Source organism: Coffea arabica, chromosome 1e (assembly GCF_036785885.1).
Source record: "Coffea arabica cultivar ET-39 chromosome 1e, Coffea Arabica ET-39 HiFi, whole genome shotgun sequence".
Classification (NCBI taxonomy): domain Eukaryota; kingdom Viridiplantae; phylum Streptophyta; class Magnoliopsida; order Gentianales; family Rubiaceae; genus Coffea; species Coffea arabica.
The window spans coordinates 50,689,940-50,709,564 of record NC_092311.1 but is presented as its reverse complement, the minus strand read 5'-3'; the positions used below and the strand labels follow the sequence as shown (position 1 = coordinate 50,709,564).

General features: G+C 36.2%; 2 protein-coding genes across 3 annotated transcripts; both read left to right on the top strand.

The window, feature by feature from the left end:
- Positions 1-1,112: 1,112 nt before the first annotated feature.
- Positions 1,113-7,628, top strand: LOC113712427 (sister chromatid cohesion protein SCC4-like). The gene is made up of 5 exons (XM_027235852.2): positions 1,113-1,451; positions 3,679-3,830; positions 3,971-4,112; positions 4,395-4,511; positions 5,776-7,628. Exons 1-5 carry the CDS (start codon positions 1,239-1,241, stop codon positions 7,318-7,320), a joined length of 2,169 nt encoding a protein of 722 aa, XP_027091653.1. The 5' UTR covers positions 1,113-1,238; the 3' UTR covers positions 7,321-7,628.
- A 1,976-nt stretch (positions 7,629-9,604) lies between these two features.
- On the top strand, positions 9,605-19,570 carry LOC113712416 (ABC transporter B family member 25, mitochondrial). Of its 2 annotated transcripts, none has more exons than XR_003453292.2 (20): positions 9,605-10,224; positions 10,315-10,539; positions 10,668-10,854; positions 11,019-11,080; positions 11,490-11,533; positions 11,768-11,870; positions 12,048-12,155; positions 12,765-12,848; positions 12,953-13,013; positions 13,658-13,803; positions 13,889-14,005; positions 15,267-15,352; positions 15,842-15,930; positions 16,350-16,405; positions 17,472-17,552; positions 17,674-17,739; positions 17,827-17,885; positions 18,235-18,299; positions 18,651-18,786; positions 19,136-19,570. XR_003453292.2 is itself a non-coding variant. In XM_027235837.2 (20 exons), exons 1-20 carry the CDS (start codon positions 9,940-9,942, stop codon positions 19,277-19,279), a joined length of 2,238 nt encoding a protein of 745 aa, XP_027091638.1. In that variant the 5' UTR covers positions 9,616-9,939; the 3' UTR covers positions 19,280-19,570. The 2 variants fall into 2 exon arrangements, 1 of the variants encoding a protein (XP_027091638.1); XM_027235837.2 differs by having other exon boundaries at positions 9,616-10,224; positions 17,827-17,919.
- The last annotated feature ends 55 nt before the right edge of the window (positions 19,571-19,625 follow it).

Sequence of the window (19,625 nt, the reverse complement as noted above, 5' to 3'; positions counted from 1 at the left end):
ATTTTTCAATATTACCAATTTATGACAAGTTTTAGCTTCTTTTCTTACTTTTTCAAAATGAAAATTTAAATTTATACGTGAAAAATTGCTAGAGGTTCAAAAGTTTTGGATTAAGTTTTTATATTAACTTTTATAGTACTTAGTTCAAATTTTTATATTCTTATTGTTTAATTATTAAATAGTATGTAATTTTGAGACATAGAGTATAGATGGGAAAAAATTGATAATTAGGTTTATTGAACATTATAAGTAAATATTTAAAACTAATGATGGGGTGCAAAAGATGGTATAAATTGATAACTTAATTTGCAAAAATGAATTTACAAAAAGTTAAAATAAATGGGTAATTGGGTTACCCAATTCATTTTTTAACTTATCCATTTATACCCATCTAATTAAATGGGTATAAATGGGTTGACTCGCTTCGCTTATACCCATTACTCATTTTATCCAACCCGAACCCGTTCAAATCACCCGTTTTGACACCTCTATGCCAATTGAGAACATTGAAACTTGGATTTCGTGATATAAGCATGTTTTTGACTAAAACCATGATTTGCATGTAAAAATATATGCTACATTAATTTCAACCCCTCAATGAGCTAATGAATCACTTTTTTAATGGGAATAAAAGTTTGTAATTGCCTTTTCAAGTACCGTAAAAACTACAAGAATAAACTACGTAGAAAATTCCTATATTATTTCAATCATCAATGTTTGGTTTTTCAAGTCGTAAATTGGCTCATTTAATAATAGAAAGCGTCAAATCTCAATTCTTCAATCTATGTTCTCAATTAAAATTTACAGATTTCACTGCAAAATTTGATGGGTCTAAATTCTAATGGTGAAAATGGACTGAATGATTAAAATGCGACATTTTTTATTATTAAGGGTAGTTTACCCAAGCTACAATTTGCTTACATGAAACGACCCCGTATTCCTTTTTAGTGAGGAGAAAATTGATACTCTCATATTTTCCTTTTTTCTTTTTTTTTTCTTTTTCCGTAACGGGGCACTGGTTCAGTAAGACCGTGGACTCAGTCCTTCTCCTCCCGGGGGTCTAAACATGCTAGTATCCAATTGCGAATTCGCAGCCCAAAATTTAGTACTAATACCAGTTAGCCCAACTGGTAAGTGGAGTAAATTCTTTCTCCTACTGAAGAAACCTCTGAATCTGATGGAGTGAGGTCGGAGGGAACTGCAAGCTCAACTATTTGGGCGTCGGAAATTTGGAGAAGATGGAAGCAGTAGCTGAAGGGCTGTGGGGATTAGCGGATCAGCACGAGAACCAGGGCGAAATGGGCAAGGCCATTAAGTGCTTGGAAGCCATATGTCAAAGTCAGGTCTCCTTTCTCCCCATAGTCGAAGTGAAGACTCGCCTCCGCGTCGCCACTCTCCTTCTCAAGCATTCCAACAACGTCAACCACGCCAAAGCCCATCTCGAACGCGCTGTCTGTACTCATCATCCCTCTCTTCCTTGCTTTTTATTCATAGTATTCGGGTGTGTTTATTATTATTATTATTATTTTATTATTCCGTTTGAATTAGCTGTTTTGAGGGTGTTTTTGAAATATTTTACTATAACAATGTAAGTGAAATTTTTTTACTGTAGATGAGATTGTTTTTGGTATTTTTGTGGTTATTTTGTTGTGTTTTTGGTATTTTTGAGGTTGTTTTTGTTTGTGTATTATGTAACATTGTATATGAAAAACTTGTTTTTCAAAAAATGACCAATCCAAATGCAATCATGTTGTTAATTTATTTGATAGATGTGCGTTCATGAAACTTTTAGTCTTTAGGATTCGGAATTAGGGAGGAGCAAGAGTGTGGGAGAGGGTTAGATGCTTTTACGCTTTCTAAGCGGAGTTAATGTTAGCAAAGGCTGGTCTAAGAGGTAAAACGACCTTTTAGCTTAGGCAATATGCCAAGCTTCGACTATCAGTATCAGTAGTGCTATTTGGATCTCATTTTATGTTAGAATTGAAAAATGAGGATAGAATTGAGGATTAATTATTGGATCAATATTGTGAATGTTTTGTCGGGGCGAGAATGCCATGTAACTTATAATGGCATATAAGGGTTAACATCCTGGTGACATCTATTGACGATTGTCTGATGGTCGTTCGATTGAGAGAGTTATTTCTGAGTTTTGTTATATGGTGATTTGTCTAGTCTTTTACGAATGATTCCTACCATAAAAACTTGCTTGATGCATTTTATTCTCTCACTAGTTTTTTTTTGCTTCTGCTTTATGCAATCTCTCCCACACCACTCCTAACAAACCCCTGAAAATGGAAATGTTTGTCTCGTCATGAGGTATGGTTTGAGGATGCACAACGTGGATGTGTTGTGATTTTGGATGGATCAAAAAAGAAAATTCTAATCCTATTTGGATGGATCAAAAAAGAAAATTCTAATCAATATAGGATTTTAAGACAGCAAGATTGTAAAGTTTAAGAATAGGTCTTTCATGTTACGGTCCATATTAGGAAATTTTTGTATTAACTAGAATCGGTCAAATCTTGCAGATAAATACTCCTATTTTTCTGCTGGCCCACTTTACTTGATTTTAATTTTTTGGGTTGGGAATGGGTCAAAACTAGAGAAATGTATAGCATCGGTGTGTTAGCGTTAGTGGATAAATGATTTTTCGCATAATGGATGTTAGGAGAATGGGGAAGATGTGATCAACATAAAATTCTTTCTGCCTATAGGGGTGTACAATAACGCGGGGCCATTATGATGACTTATCATCCTAGTCCTATTATTAGAGCATCTAGATCGATTACAAAATGGATATTGTGCAAAATTAACAGGCATGTAGAAATTTAATTGTACAATGCTGCCACGACGTGGACATACTTAAGAAGCAAATCTGTAGAATGCATACGATGAAAGTGTTAATTGTACGTCTCCTTTTCTAATATGGATTGCGAATGATAGTCATATTGAGACATTAGTACCTTATGTTTATGCTGACTGCAAGTTGATGGCCACCCATTATAAGGCGAATCAGTTGCATCACCCAGCTCTATACTGCTTTTCATCCATTAGTCATGAAATGCTCAACATGCATTACTTGTCACTTCCAACGATGATATCCTTGTCAACTCTTGCGATGCTTTATCTGCTATATCAGAGTGATATTTTAGCCTTCGCCTCTTATTTTAGTTGCAGTTGCAAAAACCAAACAATATGTGTTTTCCAGACTTGTCTACCTAGTGTTCAATATTGATACTTTTGTTCTCTATTACTGGTATGGTCTTCTCATTTTCTCCCAAATGGCGTACTGGTATGGTCTAAGAAAAGTCAAATCTATGTGAATTTTTCTGAGATTAGTTGCCTTTTAGAAAAATCCATGCTTCCCAGGCCTTTGAAGTACTAATCTTGTTGTCTCTTGCAAATTAACAACTTGCTTTCAGAATTGTATTGAAGCTGAGTCTTATTGATTCATGACGTTTTCCTTATGAGATACTGACATACTTGTTTTAATTAGCAAAATAAAGAGAATGTGTCACGTATAGGTTTTCTTTTCCTTTTTAATTTATGTGCAGCATTACAACTGAGTTTTGATAATTGACGCTCTAGTATATGATATGGAGAATTACTTTAGATGTACCTTTATTTTGCTGTGAATGTATCATAACTGCTTTGACCAACACACTTTACTTGTTGCAGCAACTGCTTCTAAAGTCTATCCCTTCATGCTTTGAGCTCAAGTGTAGAGCCTTTAGCTTATTGAGCCAGTGCTACCATCTTGTAGGAGCCATTCCTTCTCAAAAACAGATATTAAACAAGGGGTTAGAACTCACTGCAACATCTGGAGATGGGTATGTGCTCTTTTTGGTCTTGTATTGCCCCATGAAGATTGGTATCAAGCTGAGCTCATAAGCTTTTCTTATTTCACTTCTTGTGCTGTGACTGTGATTTTGGACTTATTATACTAATGGGTGAATTACTTCTATAAAAGGTTTACCGGAAGATTATGGTTCTGCAACTTTAATTCTCAAATAGCAAATGCTTTAATTATTGAGGGAGACTACAAAGGTTCAATTACTGCTTTGGAGCATGGATACATCTGTGCAACCAAAATGTGTTATCAAGAGTTGCAGGTTAGTCTCAGTTAACATGTACATCTGTACTTCCAATCCGACTCATAGTCACTCTTGCTAATGAGATTTTGTCCAGCATTTTTTGGCAGAATAAAAGAAGGGTATTTTTTCCTTTTAATCTGTATACATGTCTAAGTTGCATCTTTCCTCTTTGTTTATATGGAAACAACCTGTTGAAACCTCTTGGCATCCCCAGCTAGTCTGATTTCTTTCTTTATTAGCTAATGAGAAATAATATTCCATTTTACATTTTTGATCTCCTAAATGCTGTTGGTGGATCAGATGTTTTTTGCTACATCAATCTTGCATGTGCACCTTATGCAATGGAGTGATGTAAGTTTGGTGGAGGGAGCTGTCAAGAGGTGCAATATGTTATGGGAATCTTTTTCACCTGAAAAAGTAAGAATGAATCAGACTCTCCTTGTTCTCCCATTTTTCTTGGATATCTATTAGTAAGTTGTGATTATTTGCTTTCAGGGGTCTTTTCTTCTAGTTGTGTCTTTTGTTATAGCTGATTGTTGGTGATACAGGATCATATAACGGATGATGCTGTGGGAGTAGTTCTCTTACACACTAAATACTGATATTAGCATTACGGATTGTTGTCCTAATTATGTAGATTTATAGCTTGATAAGTAATAAAATTTTTGGCATTTAGACTAGTATGGTTAAAAGATTTGAAAGGACGAGTAACAAGCAAGGAACTACCCTTTGGAGCATGACTACATAATGGATAGGATCAGAATATTTATCTTGTCTCAGAGCATGGGAAGCTCTGTAGTTGACTCTTAACATGTTTTTCTTATTCTTCATATGAATAGATTTAGTATGTCAAGCCTTAGATATTGAGAGTATGGTTCAAAGGTGTTCCTGGGATCACGTGCTTCATTGTCGTCCCTTCCGCTGAAAAATTCTTTTTTGTTTTCTCCATACACTTCAAAAACATGAAATGAAAAATTTTGTGAGCATAGTCATCCTTATTAACTAAATGCTTATAAGGAGGGGAAGTCACTGATACAGTACCAAACCAGTGCTTGTCATGGACCAAAGATATCGCTAGGATTAGCCAGCCCCAGATGAATTTTTTTGAATTCTACTCTGCTTGATTTTTGTTATGATCAAATGCTGGTGTAGTTGAGGAATCGTCAACTAAAATTTGTAACCAATCATGCTTAAACAAGTAGAAAGAAAATGAGATGTGTAGATTATTGCTACGACACCATGATGTGTGAACTTGTAGTTAGGGCTTGAATGGCTCCATGTATAGTGCAATTTTCCTGATTATTTTCCACATTTTTCATCACCCAAGTACCTGAGATATTTCCCTTTATTTAGCTGAAAATAGTTCAGGTGCATGGACAGAGAATGCTCCTGCTGTAGATATAAATTCCCAGTGATATGCATGAATCTGGCCGACTTTTTCTCGAGGCTTTCTTTTTCCTGTTTGTCTCTATCTTATGTTTTATAGATACATACCACAATCGCCACTACTATTTTTGTACACAGATGGTCCTGGTTTATGGATGTGTCCGTGTACATTTGTTTCTATGCAATCACACTAGAACGTTTATATGTGGTACATTTATTCTGTTGTTATCTTAAAGACTGCACATTCAATGTCAATTGATGTTGCAATTTTGTTTTTTCTGCTGGGGTTCAAAAGGGACAACAGTGCCTTGGTTTACTCTTTTATAATGAGATGTTGCACATATTCTATCTACTCCGAGTCTGTGACTACAAGAGTGCTGCTCAACATGTGGACAGAGTGGATGCTGCAATGAAGTCTGACTTAGAGCGGACGCAACATATTCGGGAAATAAAGAAAGAGATTGATTCAGTAAATCTAAGTCTTTCTCGGCCTGACTTAGGGTACAGGGACAGATCTGCACTTTCTGAGAAACTGAGACGCCTAGAAGAGCAGCTTAGTAGTTTTACTGGAGTGAGTTCAACTGGCAAAGAATCTATAGAACCGGCTTATTTTGGAAATGTTAAACGTGCATTTGGGGATAAACTTGAGTTGGCACCTCCTCCTATTGATGGGGAGTGGCTACCGAAGGGTGCTATATATGCATTAGTTGATCTCAGTGTCGTTGTTTTCAGCCGTCCTAAAGGACTTTTTAGAGAGTGTGGAAAGAGGATTCAGTCGGGAATACAAACTATTCAAGAGGAATTAAAGAAACTGGGGATAGATGATGTGGTGAAGGAAGTGGATCTTCAACACTCTGCTATTTGGATGGCTGGCGTCTACTTGATGCTTTTAATGCAGTTCCTGGAAAATAAAGTAGCAGTGGATCTTACGCGGTCGGAATTTGTGGAAGCACAAATGGCATTGGTAGAAATGAGAAATTGGTACCTTCGTTTTCCAACAATTTTACAGGCTTGTCAGAGTATTATTGAGATGCTTAGAGGACAGTACGCTCATGCCATGGGATGCTATAACGAAGCTGCCTTCCATTTTGTCGAGGCTTCAAAAATGACAGAGAGCAAATCAATGAAAGCAATGTACCAAATTTATGCTGCAGTCGCTTATATTTGCATAGATGATGCTGAATCCTCTTCAAATGCACTTGATTTGATTGGCCCAGTATATAGCATAATGGATTCCTTTGTTGGAGTGCGGGAGAAAACTAGTGTCCTTTTTGCTTATGGGCTTCTTTTGATGAGGCAGGATAATCTACAAGAAGCGAGACTTCGGCTGGCATCTGGCTTGCAGATAACACACAATTTTATAGGAAGTCTGCAACTTGTCTCACAATATCTGACTGCCTTGGGAAACTTGGCTCTAGCTCTTCGTGATGCTGGACAAGCTCGAGAGATCTTGAGATCCTCTCTCACACTGGCAAAGAAGCTCTATGATATTCCAACTCAGATCTGGGTACTATCAAACTTAACATCTTTATACCAGCAGTTAGGAGAGGAAGGCAATGAAATGGAGAATCAGGAGTATCAGAAAAGGAAAGTAGAGGACTTGCAAAGAAGAATTGGTGAAGCATGCATGTCTCCTCATCATTTTGAACTAATTGACAAGGTAAAACTTGAAGCTCATCAACTCAGCGAGCTTGACATCAAGCGCGTCACTGCTGGCCGTTCAATGACTGTTGATCTTGACATTCCAGAATCAGTTGGCCTATACACTCGAGCTCCGATGCCTGCATCCAATAGGCTCATGGATCTGGACTTTGGGAGGCTTGGCAGGCATAAAAATTAGTTCCCCACGGTTGCGCTTGTAAATTCGTTCTCTCGCTATTTGCACAAAAAGAAGACAATTGGAAACATGAAAGATTAGGATGACACAGAAAGTTTATGTCTAGGTTTTTCTGCGTCCTCCTACCCTCTGTAATTATGCAAGTATTTTTGTGTGTCATGATATTAGTTTTAGCTGTAAAGCTTTTCCGTCTGACCAGAGGAGAAAGTTCTCGCATAGCTGCGTATGTTTGGATTGTATTTTTTTGGATTTTTTGTAGAAAAATTATTGTAATGCTTTAATATATGTGAGATAAAAAGGTGATTAGAAAATGTGTTTAAGGAAAATGTAACAATTGTCATGTTAAAAAATTGCTTTCCAAGCAAGGGACATCTTGAAATTGTCATCTTACTTGAGTTTCTGTGAGCTGATCCAGCCATCTCTTCTGGATTCAGTTTTTCTGAAAATAAGAGCTTGCCACCACTTCTTAAATACGGGCAAGGTTCTCTTTTTTTTTTTTTTTTTTCTTTTGTCGGAGTGGGGACAATGTTTTCAGCCACCTAATGACGAGATTTACTGGCAACTTTTGACGGCATAAACATCAGTTTTTTTTTTTTTTTTTTTTTTAAAAAAGGGGTTGCCGCAAGGTTTTATGTTAGCAGGAAACTTGAACAATGGGTAATCCAAGAGAAACACTACTGGTTATTCATGTATGATGGATTCTGTATTTCGTTTGCGGGGTTAAAAGAGATGTGGAATGAAGAAACAGAGAAGTAAACCAAAAACGAACCCAACCGGTATGGATGGGGCGTAGCTTTACCGAGGAGGACCGTAGAACTTTAAAGAGCAGATGACTGATACGGTCCCTCAATTATTTTATTTAAAGCAAAATAGCCCCTAAACTTTTCTTTTTATCCAGTTTAGTCCCTTGACTATATTTATGTGTTCAACCTTTGTAATCCACTTGACAACCTCGTAATTAAAGCTCGCAGCTCCCTTATTTGTTGCGGCTGGCAAGAAGTTGGTTATTGTCGTTAGATTCGTGCAAAGAAGCTCCAAAATTTTTTGCTTCTGTATATGATTCAAATTCATTGATAATTTCTTGACAAATATATGCTTCTTTTTACATTATACTATATATATACATGGAGAGCCATGGGTTATGGTGTAAATTTTTTTTATAGATTTTTTTAACGGATGCTCAATGATTGGACATACATTAACACATCTAAAATTAACCTAATATATCATGTATATACACATACTAATAATTATTATATTTTTTTTTTTGCATTTATATACTTTTCTAATTTAATTTTATCTACCCTCCCTTGTATTTGTTTACTTTGTTTAATTAATCTTACATTTAAAAAAAATGACACTTAAAATATATTTTAACGAGTATCTAATGAGCACCAATTAGATCCTGTTTTATATGTCTAATTTTACTTATACAAAAACTTAATTTACGTTTCTAATTTAATCACAGAACTATCCATAAATCCATATTGACGACTATCACGAGTACAATTAAATTTCATCATATCTATCTACAAATGCATGTTGCCTGCTTAACTATCTATAAACATTATAACCATCAAGTTGTTTTGAAATTCTATTCTAAAAACTATTAAAAAATCTAAATGATTTTTTTTTTTGTTGATGAAATTTCTATACTAAAATTTTTTAGGTAACAAATGATTTGACCTAATATTGTGCACATTTCGAGTGTGTCCTCAACACTAATTTTAATAACCGTTATAGCTGGATCTCCTATTTTACCCCAGTATTCACCTGTCATTAGTGCCAAAAAAAAAAGGGGATAGCTCGGCTTTCATGGACCAAATTGGCCATGCAAATATAGTTGAAGGACTAAATCGGCTAAGAGTAGAGTTTAGGGACTATCTTGACTTTACAAAAATAGCTGAGGGACTCTTTTGGTAATTTGCTCAACTTTAAACGGTGCACTTGCCTTTTTCTTCTTCTTCTTTTTTTTTTTTGAATTTATCTTTATGCACGGCAATTTACCCAAAAGAAAAAAAAGGGGTCTCCGTTTGTTCGTGCCTTCTTCTCTGAAATTAGGAATAACTCGCTTAATTTACGGTAATCATGTGCCTATATGGTACAATGTATCTGGACACTACGACTTGGCGCCAATTTATGCGTAGTACTCCATTTGAGTTACCATCGTAGCGTAGGAGGACAAAAAGAAAAAGAACAATAAACATTGATAAATTTGTAGAAGAAGAAAGGCATTCACTTCTTCGGAAAGTGTTTTGTTTTAGCTTTATTAGTACGCTATTTTCTTTTTTTGGCAAACAAAAAAAAAACGCCTATTTTCTATCAAACAAGGTCCACATAATTTATTTTAAGTTTCTTCAAATTTCTCCTCGAGCCTGAAACCGAAAGCGGTGACTGGCTTCTCTCGTCTTTGGTTTCTCTTCCGTGTCAACTGTTTCTTGTCAGAAGACGCCAAAAAAAACCGACCCGCCATCTCCTCCAAAAGTATCTCACAAAGGACTTTTGTCGAACACATAAGGCTCAATCGAGCCCTTGCTTTCAGCCAATGCATTAACAAACTAGTATACAAGAAATAAGAAAAACAGCATCGATCTCAAAGAAAAAAAAAAAAGAAGAAGATAAATGCAAGGTACGATCGCTTCCCGGTGCTTTAGGGCTGGCGAGCTCTTATTCACTAGAGCACAGACCTTAATCAATTGCGGACCTTCACGTTATTCCTGCCAAAATGGAATTAGCTCTATTCGCATGGCAACTGGCTCAAGAATCCCCCGAAATAGCTTAATTTTCGCTAGGCAGTTGTCCGTAAAATTCAGTCCGTGGAACTCTTCCAGAACTTCCCCCTATTTTTTCAAGAACCTCAAAGGCTTTATAGCAGATGTCCCTGCAAAACCTTCCCCCCAGAGCCATGTAAGGTTTCTGATTCCCTCTGCTGCTTCTTCTAGTGAAATGTTGTACTGTTATTTATGTTAACTGGGATTGTTTTGTAATGGACAATAGGGGTCAATGCCAAATGGGTATGGAGCTGAGATGTTTTCGACGAAAAGTGGGGATGATGCCCAAGGGAAAAAGCCTACGTTGGCAAAGCAAGTGGGAGCGGTGTCAGCAGACCAAGTTCCGGATGCCAAAATCCTGCAGACTCTAGCAAAGTACCTATGGATGAAGGACAATTATGAATTCCAGCTGCGGGTCGTTGCCGCATTAGGTTTCTTGGTTGGTGCCAAGGTAAGGGGAAAAAGTGCACGATTCGTTAGATGTCAAGTAACAAAATTACAACCTGTTCTAAGCTTTATTTGTTTGGAGATCAAAGGTTGAGAATTTCTGTTTGTTGTGGCTTTTTTTCGCTTATTCAGGTGTTGAATGTTCAAGTACCATTCTTGTTCAAGTTTGCTGTTGACTGGTTAACGATAGCAACAGGCAATGCTGGTGCTCTTGCTGGGTTTAATGCTGCTAATTCAACTATGTTAGCACTTTTTGTGAGCCCTGCTGCTGTTTTGGTAGGCTATGGGATAGCACGAGCTGGGGCGTCTGCTTTCAACGGTACTTCACTATGATGTAATTGCTGATGCTTGTCTTCATACGTATTGATGAGAGTTTTGGATTGTCTTTTCTCTTTCATGAAAGATTAAACTTTTACCATAACGTGTTGTAAATATTGGAATTTGGGTTCTTAATTTTCTTTCTGGCATGTTCTTTTTCTCCAGAATTGCGAACTGCAGTTTTCTCTAAGGTGGCATTGCGAACCATTCGATCTGTTTCCAGGAGGGTAATAACTAATGACACTTCTTCTTCTTATTCCCCTCCCCCCAGCCCCAAAAAAAAACCCACAAAAACCTCCCAAAAAAATATTTTTTCCCTTTTGTGCTTTTCAGTGAGAGAGCTATGGATTTTTTTGTTAGTTAGTGCCACTTCTAAGGAATTCAGCAGCATTAATTGGAAATTTTTTCTTTTACTTCTAATCTACTTCTCTTCCTTGTTTTGCTACATTTCATTTGAGAAATGGATGTTGTAATCAGTCTTTTCAACTTCTAATTTCTCAGTAGGTCATAGTTGATCGTAGGATGTGATAAGTATATGTGCGCTTCTGATTGGCTGTATTTCAGTTGTTCTGCATGTGCAAGTATATAAGCTGCCTGTGTATGTTTGATTTTGACTTACGTTTTGCAACTTTACAGGTTTTCTCTCATTTACACGAACTTGATCTACAATATCACCTAAGGTATTTTCTTCAGAAGTGTTATTATTAACATCTTAATTGCATCTATTGCCGTGTATATAAATCTTTGAGATAATGCTGTCCTTCTCTGACTCAATCCTGTGTGCAAAAGATGACTGTTTTGATTTATTCCTTGGATTTAAGTTTACTCGCATATGCATTTTAGGATTTTTTAAATTTTTTTAAAAATAACATCAAATTCTGTTGATGTTTCTAAACTTGCTTTGCTTCACGCAGTCGAGAAACTGGTGCTCTCAATCGCATTATTGATCGGGGAAGCCGTGCAATTAATTTTATTCTTTCGTCTATGGTATTTAATTTGATACCGACTATATTAGAGGTATTGACTTCATGCATTTTGTTTCTTTAGTCCTATAGTCTTTAAATTTTAGCTACTTCTGTAAATAATTTATGTTGTGTTGCTTCAAGGTAGAATTCTCACTAGTGTGGGCATTAAATTGCTTTTGTTTCTCTCTTTCTGATTACTCCTTAAACACCTTTAACACGAAGCCTTCAGATTTCCATGGTATCAGGTATTCTTGCCTACAAATTCGGAGCTCCATTTGCATGTATCACTTCCCTCTCAGTAGCAACGTATGTTGCTTACACTTTGACCGTGACACAGGTATTCTCCAGTGAGTTGAGATTTGTAAATGCTGTTTCTTGAGTTAAATTTTCTTCTCAAACAAAGTTCTTTGTGGATACCACTGGATCTTTCTTCCAGGTTTCATAGTTTCTGTCAATCTGTTTGTCTTAAGCTAAGGTGCATCTCTACTTTCAGAGGGGCTTAATGTAGCCCTTCGATGAATTCATTATTCATCAACCATTAGTCTTTTCTGTATTCTATAGCTGCTACAAATTCACCCATGCAGGATGTTTGATGTTTCTTTGTTACTCCAACGTGATGAAACTGTTGAGATTTGTAAATGCTGTTTCTTGAGTTAAATTTTCTTCTCAAACAAAGTTCTTTGTGGATACCACTGGATCTTTCTTCCAGGTTTCATAGTTTCTGTCAATCTGTTTGTCTTAAGCTAAGGTGCATCTCTACTTTCAGAAGGGCTTAATGTAGCCCTTCGATGAATTCATTATTCATCAACCATTAGTCTTTTCTGTATTCTATAGCTGCTACAAATTCACCCATGCAGGATGTTTGATGTTTCTTTGTTACTCCAATGTGATGAACCTATCTAATCTTTCTTCTTCCTAAAGTGTACTTAAATTCTGTTTTTCCTAGTGGAGAACTAAGTTTAGGAAGGCAATGAATAAAGCTGATAATGATGCAAATACAAGAGCAATAGATTCTCTTATCAATTATGAGGTAATAGTCCAAAGATTTCTTTCTTATGTCTTGTTTTGACTGTAGAATTGATAATATATTTTTTTATCATGCATTTAACATCTCCTTTTGTCATTATCTTCCAGACAGTTAAATATTTCAATAATGAGGAATACGAGGCTGAAAAGTACGATGAATTTCTGAAAAGTAAGTTTTCTTTGAAGAAAGAACACTTAATTTTAGATTAATTTTTCACCCTAATTAGGATCAACTCTGTATGTCAAACTGAATATCATTCTATTGAAGTTAAATAGTTGAATAATATCTTGGAGGCTTGATCTCTTAGATAGAGGTCAACTAAATGGATACAGGTGCTAACGGGGACTTTTTAGTAGTTATTTTCTTCGTCTCTTTGGAAATTAAAATTGCATAACTACATTGTAGAGCCAAATGAGATCAATCTGGTAGCCCTTATTAGTGGCTTGATTGGACTGGTTACTGCTAAGATTGTTTGCTTGATTAGGGAGATTTTGTTTGATTTTTTCTGGTTGGTGGTTCCACATTTTTCCTGTTGCCTACAGACTATAAAACCTTTTCTGTTTTCCTTTTGGGTTGCCTTTTTTGTTCTAATCTGGTTGTTTATTTGGGGATTTTATTTTGGCTTTTTTTTTTTTGGGAGGGGGCGGGGGGAAGGGAGGTTGGTTTGGGAGAAATGGTAAGTTTAATTTTGCAGTGTGGCCTTCTTGAGAACTCTTTATACCTTAAGATCAATTGTTCCTTTTTACCCCGAGAATTTGTGAGTTCAAAATAGTAAATTCAGGAATCATGGTGATATTGGCACTTTCTTCCAGGATATGAAGATGCTGCTTTAAAAACGCAGAGGAGTCTAGCACTTCTCAACTTTGGCCAAAATGTGATATTCAGTGTAGCTCTTTCAGCTGCTATGGTATTGTGTTCACATGGAATTATGAATGGCCAGATGACTGTTGGAGATCTGGTAGAGTTTTTACCTGCAAGTTAGCTTGTTTAAATTCCTCACCTTCAGACTGATTTGACTATGCTAAGAAGTTGTTTTCCTAAAGGTCATGGTAAATGGGCTGCTGTTCCAGTTATCACTCCCTCTGAACTTCCTTGGCAGTGTATATCGTGAAACCATTCAGAGTCTGGTTGATATGAAGTCCATGTTTCAGTTGCTCGAGGTAGTTTTATTCTTTGCAATTTAGATCCATAGGTAGTTAAAGTTCTTGGTTGCATTCATGAAAATAAGCTGCTGGACTTTATAACGCCTTATTCTTGTGTCTGAGCAGCATTTCAGGTTGATTTGTTAGTATTTTTTGAAACTATGATATCAATTGGATATTAAACTTCCTTGAGCTCTCCCGTCCTCCCTATTGTCTATGCATATGCATATTGAGGAGGGGCTCTTTTCTGGTGGCACGCTCATATGGAAGCCTGAAGAAGCATGCATGCTGAAATATACTGACCCTACAGGTTGAGGTCTCTTAACCTCTACCTACCAAGCTTAACTTTGACACCAACTTAGAAAATTTCATTTAACCACCGGTGGAGGTGGGATGCAACAAGCAGGAGATGTTTGATATCTTCTTAATTTGATTTGTCACCGAGCCAAAAAAAAAAATATTTTAGGTCTCTCTTTCTCTCTCTCTCATTCATTTGGCCAGGTGTTATTGCACCTTCATGAAAGCCATAACTTGAAAGCATAGTCGAGGACATGAATAGAACTTTTAGTTACCTTTCTTTCTTTGAGGAGGGAATATTGACTCAGGGTTTGGGGTGCTTAAAATGGATAAAGACTATATCTTGTGTTAATTATATCTTCTTTTTTTCGCATAATTTTTGGAGAAAAGTACTTTTTAGTTATAGAAACAAAGATAATGTAGCAGTAGTTGATTTTTTTTTTTTTCTGTTTTTTGTTTTTAAGGGTCTGCTATATCTTTTCAAGGATTTTGGAAGGGGTACTAGTAGTTTGAGTTTGAAACAAACAAGAAATGTGATAGATGGTAACTGTAGAGGCTGCAAGGAACAGTTTTTGAGGATATTTTTAGGCATGAAATGGTGATGCGTAACAAAGGTTTAATAGCCAGATTTTTTGAATAGAGATCAGAAGAAAAAATTGTAGTCTCAGTTGTTAGTCAAGCATAAATAGCTCAAAATTTAGATAGTGAAGATTTAATGTTAAGTTCTTTCCTTTATTACTTTGGTTATAACTGAAATGAAGATAAAATTTTATATTGTTTCTTGGATTTCTATTTTCACGTTATGCATCTTTAGTCAAAAGCTTTGAAGGTGCATTTTTTATTCATGAAATATGCCTTGTCCTCGGAAGCATATGCTTTAACTTCTGCATAAGTTAGAAGTGCTCAATGTCAATGGTTTCATGATTTTGTTTCCTTTTGGTATTGTACATCAACAATATCTGTCCTCAAATGACATTCGTAGGAGAGAGCTGAGATTAGAGATGCAGATGATGCTAAACCATTGAAGTTACGAGGGGGGAGCATTCAATTTGACAAAGTTCATTTCAGGTTTTCTTCTACTCCTCAATTTAGATTTTGACTTCCCAAAAGCAGGCAATTGTTTTACAAACAAAACATCCATTTTTTAGAAGATAAATTGCAAAGCATAGGGGCTTGAAATTCTTTATTTTATGGTCATGAATCCCGGCATAATCCTTCAATGTTGAACGTAAAAAGTGTTTTTGACTAGACAAAAACTGGAAAGTAGAAGAAATAAGTCTCGGAGATTGTTGATACCTCGTGAACCACGATATGGTTTCAGATTCTGGATAGAATAGTATTGAACTATAAATCTTTTATTCAGCTTCCCCTATGTTATGATCTAACCTTCATGACTTTTGGGGAAAAGGTACCTATTAAATGATGCACTCCTGGTTGTCTTTTCCTATTTAGTTGGTGCTGGGTGTTGGTTTAGATTATTGCTTTAGCTCTTTTAGTCTTGCATTTGAAGAATGTTTTTGAAACATTGTTGGTGACTATTCATATTTCTGCTCTTAGTTATTTGCCAGAGAGAAAGATTCTCAATGGGGTATCTTTTTTTGTTCCAGCTGGAAAAAGTGTAGCTATTGTTGGAACCAGTGGTAGTGGTAAGGCTTTATATCTGTACTAATTATTCTAAGCTTGTTTTGGCAATATGGAACTTGATGGCCTCAAAGCAGTCTGTTTGCATGTGCTTAGTGTGTTTGCGATTCCTTCTTTTCCCCCCTTAATTTTAGAGGATCAATAATGGTCCCCATTTAACCCCTTGATGACTCGAACCCGTGACCTCTTGGTTACAAGTGAAGCGTCTTACCAACTAGGCTATGGTTCACTGTCAGTTTGTATGCAATTCTAAAATATCAAATCATGGAAAACAGTTGATAAACTTTAACAGCAGTTTATCTTTTGAGTGTTCAATCCAAGTTGTTGAAAAGAAAGATTGAAAATAGTATGGATTTTGAGTGTGATGCTTAATTTTGCCCGGCTTGAAGATAAATTTCTGATGTTTATAGTGTTGGATGGACAGGTAAATCAACTATTCTTAGACTGCTTTTCCGGTTTTTCAACACTGATTCTGGAAATGTAAGAACCTTTTGTCTTTCTTCCTTTCCTCGTGCTCTCGAAGTAGACACATTTTCAGAACTTAATGATATGTGCCTATGGAAAGTTTTTGTTTCAGCGGTTCTTTTATTCTTTTTGTTAATTTAATGCTTTACCAGGAATTATGGTATCTTTATGAGACAATTGGGAATAGAGTAATTTAAGAATGCTATTCTCCTTTACAATACAAATACTAACAAACATGAGACATAGGGGTACCAGTGTGGAAGTAGGTTCGCTGAGTACACTACAATCAAATGTAGTATTGCGTGTTTCATGTGACACTGATGTGTTTCTAATGTGTTATGCTTTTAAATACTTCCCATGGTAGATTTAGTCCTTTTGTGGCGTTGATATAGAGAAAGAAGTGCTTTGCTTGATTCGTTATACAGTTTTTTAGATCTTACCTTTGGCATGCATGATGATTGCATCCTTTTTGATTGGGCTATAAAAAATTCTGCATTTAACTTGAGTGTTAAACATATTTAAGAAAAAACGTAATCTTTCTTGCTACATTTTTTAATTGGTGACTTGGATTATTACTCCCCTCATCCCACAATGTTTGTCGCGCTTTGGGAATTGCAATTGTTATCAACAGTAGATAGAATTTGAAAGTTTTTGCTTTAGTTTCCCATTTCACCCTCTGGAAGAGCTATAAGCATTGTACTAGCATATAAAGAAGTGTGGAGTCTGATGTTTGTTTCAACTTCATATTTTCATTGCTAACTAGTACGTGTAATGAGGTCACTGAGTTGCTTTACTTTAGGCGGCTGTCATGCGCTACAGAAGTCGTTAGTTTGGTTTCCTTGTTAATAGCAGTGGACCCATGGAAAGACATGCATTGGACTTTTAAGGAGTGTCTGAGGGGTAAATGAAGAAATTGAATAGAAATATGTTAGCCAATTAAGGACAAACACTTAGGGACAGCCCAAAAAGGAATGTATGACAGTATCAATGGGACGGAGGGAGTACTTGATTAGGTGGTTATGTGTGTAAGTTTTCCTTGTAACTTTGACTTTATTGATTGAGTATTTTCTTTATTTGACAGATAAGAATAGATGGACAAGATATCCAGAAGGTAACATTAGAGAGTCTTCGGAAATCTATTGGTGTTGTTCCACAAGACACTGTAAGTTTGAAATAAAAGGAAGATCATTCTCTTTTCTTATTTGCTCTGAAACTTTGAGATTAAATTCTTAGGCATTTGGTTTCTAGAATACGTGACAGAAGCAATGCATGTTGTAATGCAGGTACTGTTCAATGATACAATATATCATAACATCCATTATGGTCATCTTTCAGCAACAGAAGAGGAGGTTTTTGATAAATTTATTGTCATGCATAATCTCGATTGGTACCTTGGATGACTTTTCCTTATTTTAAATTTTTATGGAATTTGTCAGGTTCATGATGCTGCTCGACGGGCAGCAATTCACGATACTATCATGAACTTTCCGCAAAGGTATTCAACTGTAGTTGGGGAACGTGGACTTAAAGTGAGTTTTATCTTGGAAAAAATTTATTCCTTTGAGGTGTTGTTTATGCTTGATGTTTATATCTCAATATGTTCAGTACTCTTTCTGTTGCTGTATCTTGGAAAAATGATTCTATATTTGGATTGAGAAGAATAGCGTCACAATTCATTAGATTTTTTTCCCTTTTTCGAATACCTGTAGCCTAGCTGGTAAACATTTGTCTTTCGAGCTAAGCGGCAATTACCAATCTCTATGGTGATGTAATCATGCAGTTTGCAGATTTCTATCTTAGTGATTCTTTGGGTCAACTGATGTTTGTCTTCCATTTTCGTGCAGCTTAGTGGTGGTGAAAAGCAGAGGGTGGCCCTAGCTCGTGCATTCCTAAAAGCACCTGCTGTTTTGTAAGTTCTCTTGCTTGTAGTCTGTTCTGCAAATATATGATGTCTGTTTTGCTCAATTTCCTTGGTTGAAAGAGTAGAGGATTAGCGAACCACCTATTGCAACCTTTAATGTGGAGAAGCAAATGATTTTGAAAGTTTTCCTTCAGGAAGAATATGACTAAACAAGTTGACGATAAGAAATTGAATTTCACTATTTTTTTTTTTGAATTTTAATGCAAATATATGTATCTCTCATACACCAGGATTACCCTTTTATGAAATAACATCCTTGCTATTCATGGAAAAGTGTTTTGTAGACCATCAGTCTTTGGTATTATTAACACATCATGATTTTTTTGTTTATGTTGCTAGGCTTTGCGATGAAGCTACAAGTGCCCTTGATAGCTCGACAGAAGCAGAAATTTTGAGTGCATTGAAGTCTCTTTCGAACAATCGGACTTCGATTTTTATTGCTCATAGACTGACGACAGCCATGCAGTGTGATGAGGTAAAATTTTTGGAGAGCAAACATCTTTTTTACACTTTTTTCCAGGACTTCATACCAACGTCATTTGCCTATATTGCCAGGCAGCAATTTGATAACTATATTTTAGTAGTTTAAGATCATGTTCTTGGTCCAGTGTTAATTGATACAAGTTTGTAGCAAATTTAACTTACCACAATTGCCCTTATCCAGAGTTACTGAAATCGAGGCAATGTCTGGTTTGATCTCTTGATACAGTTTATTCATGCACACCAGTTTTCTTTATTCTGTTGCTTTTGGTCCTTCCTTTGGCCTTTCACTGCTCTTTGTTCTTATCCTCACCTAACTTTGGATATTGTTCTGTATTTGTTAGATTATAGTCTTGGAGAATGGGAAGGTTGTAGAGCAAGGTCCACATGAAGTTCTCTTGTCGAGGCCTGGGAGATATGCGCAACTATGGACACAGCAGAATAGCACTGTCGATTCACTTGACACAGCAATCAAATTGGAGGCATGAAATTTGTTTTCTGTTTTGTTCTTGCACAGTGAAGACATGTTCGATAGTTGTGGTTCTCCCCTTTCAGGATGTATCTTCATCATTCACATATGTCATAGGTAGGAAGCTCTTACATATCCGTAGTCAGCTGCATTGGCTGCTATAAGCCACTGAAGATTCCAACTTTTAGTTTTTTTGGTTAAGTTTAGGTTTTCTCTTGTATTACGAGAATGTAACATTTTGACCAGACGCGCTCTAAAAATTTCTTGGTTGCTATAAACTCAATCTTATGGCATCAATAGTTTATGGCAATTGTGGGGCTGTTCTTATTTATCTTTCTTTTCTAATTCACTGGGTTTGACAGCTC